Raw genomic sequence first — 10,217 nt, 5'->3', positions numbered from 1 at the left:
TTAAAAAACTGATGGATTTATTGATTAAACTATTTGTTGTCATAAACGAATATGGCCTTGGCATTCAAAATCAGTTCATGATGGTACGTGAATATCAGAATAAGTTTACTGGACATTTTCGCTTATGTCAGAGAGGTTTACGAGCGACAAAAAACACGCTATCATAAACCAGCTTCAGCATGGATCGTTGATTTTCAATATATCCCGATGGAATACTGGTCTCTTCTTTCTGCAAAATAGAAGAAGAGAAAAATGATTAATACTCACAGACAATCAATCTCCACTGCAATCACAGTTAAGGAAAGAAATGGCTTGTAACATACGATTATCTTGATGTGTAGATAAAGAAACCAAGCTAATGTGCACTGACGCACTCTGAATGCTAAGGTACTAAGTGATGTGAACTTACAAGTATTTCAAATTTGAAGTGTTCCGTAGCAATTCTTCTGATCTCATCGTACGGTAACTCCACAGACCATTCATTTGCCATGTCAGCAAAATGATACAATAGTGGACCTGTAACAATGGATCGTGAAAAAGAGAAGTACAAGTCACGAGCCTTACTTTCATAACTGCTGGAGCTTATATCGGTTCCTATACTCGTTAAGAAGTGACAAGTGGCTACATTCCCATTCACCCCCCCCCCCCCCTCCCTGGATGGAATGCTAGCTAGTCCCTCGCTGGTCACTTTCCCCAGTCCCTCGGGTTTTCCTGAAAGCTCCCCGGAGTCTATTAATACTCCTGAGTGGAGGAGGGGCAGTATCGCGCCAGAGAATGGATGATCGTACATTCTTATTGCCGTGGTGTACTACCTCGGTCAGAATGATTTGAATTCGTTTAAACTTACCAAGATTAATCCAGTAGCCACCAGGCTTTAAGATTTTTTCAATATTTTCGATGAAAGCGATGACATTATGAGCTGTGTCAATGAAGTAACAGGTTACCACACAGTCCCATGATTCTGAGAAAGAAAGGAAAAAACGGAGAACTAAAGTTCAACATGAACTAGTTTATTCAACACAAAATTATATATTAATAGATCACATTAACTAGTCTGCAGAACTAGCGTAGTTCTTTTAGCGTTTCTAGGCGAAATGAGGCAAACGCGAGTCACGCTCGAGGAGAGGAGCTATATGACTCACGCTCCACGCTCCCCTAGCGCCTGACTCACGCTGCGTGCTCCTCGCCTGGATAATGCCAAAAAAAAATTTACGCCTGTTCTGCGGGTTATAAATGAACTAAATGCAGAGAGGTAAAACATCAACGTACAGTCTCTCAATGTCGATTGTTATGAGAAAACAGAACCAGATCTGTCTCACATAGCAAGGTCAGCATTTCTGCCCCACACACATGAAGTTTACTTGAATAATCGCAAAAATTGTATGGATTGCACAACTGGCAAATTTGCGACAGAAAACAAGAAAGCTGGCGGTGCTAAAACTTAGTTTGTGTGCGTGATATTCTGTTCCCGACCCGTGTAGAGATAGAATTATCAGCTTTTGTCACGGATTGTCAAGCTTCGCGTGCGCGTTCTTTTTGTAATTAAAGAAATGATCACACTTTTCACTCGACATATATTGCTGCTGAACAACTCCTATGTCGGAACCACCATTACGAATACTTAATTTCAAATGCACCTTCAAATACAGTACCTTTCTCAGTGTAAACTTTTAAAAAATCTCCAGCAGCCATTGAAAAATTGAGGTTGGGTGGAATATCAGATGGGTCCACATCTGGGATCTGAACTGCGCGTATCTGATCAGCTGATGTTCGGTTATTGCAGGTCTGGTGTATATACGGGTATATTGTAATATGATACGTGCCAGGGGCTCTAAAAAAATCAGGTAAAGGAAACACCTCATTTCCTCAATCCATACTGTAAGTTCTAATAATAATAATAATAATAATAATAATATACCGTTTATTTGCCACATTGCAGAATTAACTGAATTAAAGGGCTAAATTTACAATCAATAATTCACTAAAACTACAATTACTATAAGAACAATAAAAATATCTTTAATCAACTATTTACATGTTTGCATATTCACTATTGAACGAGATAAAGGTTACTAAACATCGGTTTTTTTGGTGGTCAATAACTCACAGTTAGGACCTCCTACTCGGTGAGTAAGAGGTGCATATTCTTCTTACTATTGGTCAATGTGTGGTGTTTTCTGTATTTCTAGGAAACTTAATATGAAATTAGTCATCGCCTTTCCACGCAAGACTGATGAAAAAAAATCATTTGAAATGTATCAAATATTATGGGGAAATGGAAGCTAGATTACAAATTTAGCCATTTACTGTCTCATTGCACAAGATAAGTAAATCAACTGTAAGTGCTAACCTGTTTAATATAAAGTGTGAGGCAAATAGCATGTATAAGCTCCATTCATTCCCTTGACATCTGTAACCTTAGATAAATTGAAAAACTTTGAAATCAAACTTACAGTTACTGCTTCAAAAGCAATTTGAGTCAGCCTTTGCTAAAACTTTTATGCCACCTCTCTATTTAGATGACTTTGTACTATTTCTTTGATAGTCAATATGACTAGAGAATGATAGTGAGTAAAGCAATTCCATTAAACATACTAAAGAACAAAAAGCAAAAATCTAGAGAGAAGGAGAATGAAAAAAAGCAATAATTACACTACAAGAGGATTCCAATAAAAAATAAGAATGAAATCAAGAAAAAAAGGAAGGTCTCAGAGAACTGCAATAAAACACAAAACAAAAGGCATTCTATTTATTTACACAAACAAACTGCAGATGAAATCAATAAAACACAAAACAAAAGGCACTATTACACAAACAAACTGTAGATGACATCGATAAAACACAAAACAAACTGCAGATGACATTGATAAAACACAAAACAAAAGGCACTATTACACAAACAAACTGCAGATGACATCAATAAAACAAAACAAAAGGCACTATTACACAAACAAACTGCAGATTACATCAATAAAACACAAAAGGCACTATTAATAATAATAATAATAATAGTTTAATATTTGTAGTGCGCAAATTCCATTTACATATGATCAAATGCGCATCACACAAACAAGCTGCAGAGGACATACAAGAGGGTGAAAAAATACAAAATACCCCCTAAAGCCTGAGAGCAGACAGTTGAAAGGAAAAGAGTTAAGGCAGTTTTAATCAAAAATGCAACAAAAAGAACAACCAGAGAAGGAATAAGAAATTATGTCGCTACTAAAAAAGAAATTTTTAGAATCTCTCTTACCAAGTTTTGCAATATCAAACATCAGTCTTGCTAAACCTGCTCCAGGTACAAGGATGGACACCCCTCCTCTAGAACTGAAATTTAATGTGGAAGCCATAACAAGTCACTGTAGTATGATTCAGGTTGTAAATTACAGCCAAATTCAGGCCTGACAGTATCTGTATGGTAATCCAGTGAATTAAAAGTTCCAAATTGACACTTTTACAGTGAATATGTGATTTGAAGTTCTTCTAATTGTGACTGCTATACAGATCACTGATGTTAACCCTTTACACCTTACAGTGTAACATCAGTATGCATATTCTCCCTAATATTTTCTATACATTTCCTAAGGTGCTGACAAGGAGAATTTGTTAAAAACCAAGAGCTTCTTTTGTCAGTGATCGTTTCCTTTTTACTTTTGACCTTAATGTGTGATTCAGGGGTGATATCTTAATCACTACTAGGTGTTACTGGGTTAAAGTCCTAATAAAAACTGAACTATTAAATTTTATTGAGTTTTTTTTTTCTTTACAAACTGAGATAGTTTCATCACCATTCTGATCCTGGAAAAAGTCTTTGGATCTCTTCAGTAATAGGTTTATAACAAGCATCACGTTCAGCTCTTCCCTGTTATAAAAGTAATTTCATATTTACAGTGTCAAAAGTATGAGAGATTAGTTTGCTGACCTTATGTAACCTATTTTGAAACGAATGCAGAGTTTATCGCAGTTTCCATAACACAAAGTTATTAGGAGTACTACTTTACTGGGATGTTAGTCCATTGCAAGGTTACCTCCCCCAGTATTTCATCAGACTTCCCTGACAATTCACCTGTACCGTATTTATACTCTAGGGTGGAGAGAGGCCACCACCCACAAGATCATTAAAACCATGTGATCACCTTAGGTTTTCACCAATCACTGTGTGCCTCATTGGGCAATTATCAAATTGCAATGTTACAAGTACACACATATGCCAATTATTAACAAACAAATGCATGATAAAGTACCTCATCACTCCAGTCTCTCACAAACTGTTTCAGTGTTGTTGTTACTTTTTCCATGTCAAACCCACTGATTGGTTGGTTTGCTGGGTCACTAGGAGCCTGATCAACATAAAGCAAGATAATTCAGGGTAAAGAATCTAAAACTATTTATTTTATAAGCAATATTTTAGCTACCACTTTGCCTAAAACAATGGTTATACAACTATCATCTGCAAGATTTTTCTCTGAAATGTAAGACATTAGTTTGGAGATAACTAAGTGGCACTAGATCCTTCCCAAGATAATATAATTAAACACACCACTCATGAACAAGACAAACTTGCAACATGAAATTGTCATAAATTACGTACTTGGTCTAAGGCCTTTACTTTCAAGTCACCATGTCAGTAGGCTACGACTAAAAGTGAGACGGGGACTTGGGGACATGAGACTCAGGGACTCTGAGACTCGGGGACATCAGGACTCAGGGACGCCGGGACTCGGGGACATGGGACGCGAGGAAGTTGGGACTCAGCAACGCGCAGGGACTCGGAGATGTGATAAACAAACAACACCTGATTTGTAAAGTGTAATTTTTGGTGGTCTCAAGAAAGGTATTATACTACCGAAACAGGTAGACTGTTTTTCTGGAGACGTGTGTAACAGTTGTCGTTAGCAACAATGGACAAAACTGAGGTGTCTACCTTCTATGATCTGATGCAAATCATAAGGAATAAATTAGAGTGTCCACAATTTATTCCTGATGAAGAATTGTGGATTCAGTAGAACTCCATTGTTTACAATTTATTCCTGATGAAGAATTAATAAATTAGAGTGTTTACAATTAATTATACTTTCTTTCTGGAAGATTGATGCGAACTAACAACAATGGACACTAGTTGCGATTACTTCACAACAAAAGTATCCTCATTGTCTTTGTACTGAATCGGCACTATTTTTCCTCGGGAACAAACAGTAAACACTCTCATTTATTCCTTACAATTTGAATCAGGAAGAAAGATGATCAACTGCAAAAAGAAAACTATCGTCCTGTGACTGTGCAAATTGTTATTAATAAAATCTTTGAGCAACTCCTTTCTTCCCAAATCACTGGTAACTATAATAATCGCCTGTGTGACCATTTGACTGCATATAGAAAGAGGAACAGTTGCGAGACTGCCTTGTTATACCTAACTGAGAGCTGGAGGCACTCATTGGACAATGGGGAGTGTGTTGGTGTGTTGTCAACAGATATGAGTAAGGTGTTTGATTGTCTGTTCCCACCACTCATGCTGGCTAAACTAAGAGCATACAGTTTTGATGATGTCAGCCTCAAACTCATGGCATCATATTTTGAAAATTTCCAAGTAAGAGTGAAGTTAGGGAACACAACAAGGAACAAGCAGATGGAGGAAGGTGGTAAGAGGGTGCCCTCAATGCTCTTCTCTTGGGCCTTTGATGTGGAATCTTTATCAGAATGATCTGACTTATGTAATGAAGTCGAATATCTCCATGTATGCGGATGATCGCCAGTTTTTCAAAGCAAGTAAAGATGTCCAGTTAATCCAAACAAGATTAAAGGAGAGTGCAGTTGCAGCAACAAGTTGGTATAAAGAGAACTGTTTACAGGGAAAGTTTACCAAATATGGTAGCATGCTCATTAGCAAGCAAAAAGATGCCAATATCAATATTGACATAGACAGCAAAAGAGTTTCCCACTATCAGAACATTAAATTATTAGGTGTAGGCATTGATTCTCAATTGACTTTTAATGTCCATATAAGTGAGATTTGCAAAGAAGCTAGTCAGAGAGTGGGAGTAATGACAAGTTTGCGCAACTTGATACCAACCACTGCTAAGCTTCAGCTGTATAAGGCTGCAGTCTTGCCCTATTTGACTTACTGCAGTACTGTATGGCACTTTTGTAGGGGAAGTGATGCAAGAAAAGTGGAGCATGTCCAGGAGAGGGGTCTTAGGGCAGTTTTCCGTGACTGGAACGCTAACTATAGGCAGTCGTTAGAATGGGCTAAATTGCCCACCCTAGTGAACTGTAGATTGCAAGATACAGCGACCATCATGTATAAAGTAAAATTTAAGCTAGCACCAAGCTATATACAAGATTTATTTTCAGCAAATCACACAGTGTATAACTTAAGAGTTAAAAAATTTACTATTCCAAGATTTAACCCTATTAATTATGGCAGGCATTCCCTTAGGTATTTAGGACCTGTGCTATGGGCTAAGCTACCTTCCCGTACTAGGACGTTGAATTCACTAGCGGGTTTTAAGAGGGCAGTTAGAGGAATGGATTTGGAAATGTCAATGGACAATGGTGACTGTGTGGGCTGCTTGGTTTACAGTGCATGATTCTTAGTTATATCTTAGTTAGGTTCAGACTATTCCTCCTCATCATCAGAGTCAAGTGAACTTGACTCTGATGATGACTTCCGCACAGGTTGTCGAAACGTCAGTCACTACCACCAACAACAGTCCTTCTCAGGACTACACTCACCCGGACAATCAGACTACACCTTCACATGTTACCCCCAGGTTCAAACCATTTACTGAATAAAGTTCATCATCATCATCATCATCATCATCATCATCAGATCATCGAAGGTAGACACCTCGGTTTCATCTGTTGTAAATAGCTCGCATCGATTTTCCGGAAAAGAAATATTACAGAACATGTTGGATTACTCAATGAAAGTGGATAAACTAAAACAGACCTTTAATCTTTAATCGACTGGAGATCTTTGATCGAGATACTCCTAAAACAGTAATAACTATACTAGGAGGACTAATTACAAAGAATAAAATTGAAATAATTTATATACAGTTTAAGGTTTAACAATATAAGAAAAACAAAACTTGGATAAAACAAAACTTGGATAAAACAAAATAATATAGATAGTGTAAAGATAAAATTAGTACGGGCTAAACCGACCTAATAAATGAAAGAGCATTTGATCTAAATATATCTAAATTAACAATGTTAGAAGAGCTTAGAAATATATTGTTCCACAAAACTACTGTCCTTGGATAAAAAGAATATTTATAGATATCATTATTCACTTTCAATTGTTTGAAAGGACGACAGTTTGGAGCTCTTGATGGTCTTTCATTCAGTGTGACATCAGATGGGAGTGATATCCCAACATGGTCCATATAGATTTTATAGAACATAGTGCCTTGTGAAAGAAGTCTTCGGTGATGGAGTGAATCCCAGCCAAGACTTTGTACCATAGGTGTAACATGGCTATAACGCGAGTAGTCGTTAAAGACAAATCGAGCGGCTCTTCGTTGGACAGATTCAAATTTGCTTAAATATGTTCTGCTGCCTATACGGGTTCCATACAGAGGACGCATATTCAAGTTTAGGCCTTACAAGAGTACGGTATGCCGTGTCTTTAACTTTATGGCTACATCCACCCAGCACTCGACACAAAAGACCTAGAGTTGAGTTAGCATTTTTGCAAATATTATCTACATGATTATTCCAGCTTAAATTGTTTGATATCGTGACACCAAGGTACCTTGTAGAGATAACTTTGGAGATATGCAGACCATTTAAAGTGTATTGAAACAGGGTTGAGAACTTTTTACATGTTATTCCAAGATGATAACATTTTTTAACGTTAAAGTTGCCAACTTTTTGACCATGAAGATAACTGGTCCAGGTTGTTCTGTAAAGACAAGCAGTCCTGTGAACTTTGAATTTCTCTGTATAAAATACAGTCATCAGCAAAAAGACGCAATTAGCATTTATACAGTTCGTAATCTCATTTATATACAGCAGAAACAACACTGGCCCCAAAATTGAACCTTGCAGGACCCCAGACAAAACAGGCTTGGGAGAAGATTGAGTGCCATTTATGGAGACAAATTGAGAACAGTTGGACAGGAAGGCCTTTATCCATAACAGCAAATTTCCTCTAATACCGTAATAGTCCAATTTCAGCAGTAACCTTTGATGGGGCACCGAGTTAAAAGCTTTCGAGAAGTCCAGCAGGATAGCATCAGTCTGGCGGCATACATTAATAGATTTGGCCCAGTCGTGTATGGTTGTTATCAATTGGGTTTCGCAGGAAAAACACTGTCTAAAGCCATGTTGCTTGTTGATAATGATGTTATTTTTAGACAGGTGTTTGCCCATATGACTGAGCACAACGTGCTCCATTACTTTACAGCATATAGAGGTTAAAGAGATTGGCCGGTAATTTGAGGGAAGAGATTTATTGTCTTTCTTATAAACAGCAGTGATAAGGGCCTTGGACCAATCTGAAGGGAACGTGTTGAGATTAAGTGATTGCTGAAAAATGAAAGCAAGCCATACAGAAGCAGATTGAGATATCTCTTTCAATACATGTGCAGGCAATTCGTCAGGACCGCATGCCTTGTTAGGGTTAAGCTGGGATAGTTGTTTAGCAACTCCTTCGGGTGATATTTGTAAGTCAGCAATCGAAGAGTAAGGAGATATAGGAATTTTAGGTAAAGGTAATTGTTCATTTGTGAAAACAGAAAAAAAGTAGGAATTCAAGGTTTCAGCTTTATCTTTGTCTGTAACAAACACACCTTGTTCAGTCTTGAGAGGTGGAATACCAAGATTCTCTGATCTGCTGTATTTTATAAGACCAGAACTTTTTTGGGTTTTCTGTAAGGCTATCACCAATAATGTCCTTTAAGCATGAATCGTGGGAGTCTTCAATGAGTTTGGACATGGAATTACGTTGGTGTTTGAAAGCTTTCCAGTGATGTTGGTCTTTTGTTCGAACAGTTCTTCTGTGGAGGCGATCTTTTTTATGCATTTCACGCTTTATCTTAGGAGTGATCCACGGTAACAAGACAAAAAAAGTGCAGATAAAGAAATGTGAAGGAATGTTATCATGTGCATTTGCCTTTTGTGTTAACATCGTTTTTAAGTCGCATGACCAAAAATGATCACTATTGTCACTAACATTATGCGTGTCTCCAGAAAAGCAATCTACCTGTTTCAGTAGTATAATACCTTTCTCAAGGCCACCGAAAATTATACTTTACAGATTCAGCACAAAAATCAAGTATTGTTTGTTTATCACATCCCTGAGTCCCTGCGCATCACTGAGTCCCGACTTCCTCACATCCCATGTTCCCAAGTGCCGGTGTCCCCGAGTCCCACGTCTCTGAGTCCCATGTCCTACGTCCCCATCCCACTTTTAGTCACAGCCATGTCAGTGATAATCTTAACGTAATAACCTGGATGCTTAGGAGCAAATTATTAAAATATAATTCAAATACAGGTTGTACCAGTCTTATAAATACTTACTGATGGAATTCTTGCATGATTTCTATTTTCAAACATTTCACTGGTGTGGCTGACGATATCGAATAAGAACTTCTGATTCTCCTCAATACATTTCTCTATTTTTAATATATGATCTTTATAATTTGGAAGCATTTCCCGATGTCTTTTAGGAAGTAATTTGAAGTTCGTCTTGACCCTTTGCAGCTTCCGTAGAGAAAAATCCCTAAGAATATAAAACAAAAAACTTCATCATTAAACTAAATTTAATCAACCAGGGATTCGTTTGAAACGCAGGATTATGCTGGTATTAAAATAGGTAGGAACAAACCAAGATGAAATTTGCCAAGTAGATTCGAGCCTTCAAAGACGAAAATCTGTTCATTCTTTCATTGATTTTTCGGTTACTTAAGGAACTTACTTGTAATATAGAAATGCTTCCACGACTTTCCAAAAATATTGTCTCTCTAATATTTCGTCATCAGTTTCTTGGTGACTCTCTTCAGCTGAGAAATTCCTCCTTGTTCTGTCTTCTTCTTTCCCTTTACCTCCGTCCGCCATCTTTTACTCTGTAACTTCCGCTGACATTAATCAATGAGGCTCAGAAATCGCAATCGACTCACGAGGGAATCACTCACTACAACGATTTCGGACCTTCTGGTACTCCGTAGCCAAACTGGGTAAGCCTTGCCCTGCTAAAACTTGGGAAACACATA

At 37.6% G+C, this 10,217-nt stretch overlaps 1 protein-coding gene across 2 annotated transcripts; it reads right to left on the bottom strand.

Moving 5' to 3' along the window:
• Positions 1–10,202, bottom strand: LOC111344277 (protein-L-histidine N-pros-methyltransferase CARNMT1). Of its 2 annotated transcripts, none has more exons than XM_088729878.1 (10): positions 9,923–10,202; positions 9,526–9,727; positions 4,245–4,340; positions 3,789–3,862; positions 3,254–3,327; positions 2,351–2,417; positions 1,638–1,831; positions 848–961; positions 410–516; positions 1–229 (listed from the first exon to the last, which is right to left on the bottom strand). In XM_088729878.1, the coding sequence occupies exons 1-10, from the start codon at positions 10,060–10,062 to the stop codon at positions 128–130; spliced, it is 1,170 nt and encodes a 389-aa protein (XP_088586004.1). In that variant the 5' UTR covers positions 10,063–10,202; the 3' UTR covers positions 1–127. The 2 variants fall into 2 exon arrangements, with proteins under 2 accessions (XP_088586004.1, XP_022807229.2); XM_022951494.2 differs by having other exon boundaries at positions 1,653–1,831; positions 9,923–10,100.
• Positions 10,203–10,217: the final 15 nt, after the last annotated feature.

Source organism: Stylophora pistillata, chromosome 1 (assembly GCF_964205215.1).
Source record: "Stylophora pistillata chromosome 1, jaStyPist1.2, whole genome shotgun sequence".
Taxonomy (NCBI): domain Eukaryota; kingdom Metazoa; phylum Cnidaria; class Anthozoa; order Scleractinia; family Pocilloporidae; genus Stylophora; species Stylophora pistillata.
The sequence above is the reverse complement of the archived record's forward strand: the minus strand, read 5'-3'. Positions and strand labels throughout refer to the sequence as shown.

Bases quoted from the DNA above. Each gene is read 5' to 3' on its own strand.
- LOC111344277 (XM_088729878.1), bottom strand. From the start codon at position 10,062: ATGGCGGACGGAGGTAAAGGGAAAGAAGAAGACAGAACAAGGAGGAAT. The intron at 9,728-9,922 runs GTAAGTTCCTTA...TTATATTCTTAG, and splicing joins GAAGCATTTCTATATTACAA to GGATTTTTCTCTACGGAAGC. The intron at 3,328-3,788 runs GTGATGAAACTA...ATTAAATTTCAG, and splicing joins CTTTTTCCAGGATCAGAATG to TTCTAGAGGAGGGGTGTCCA.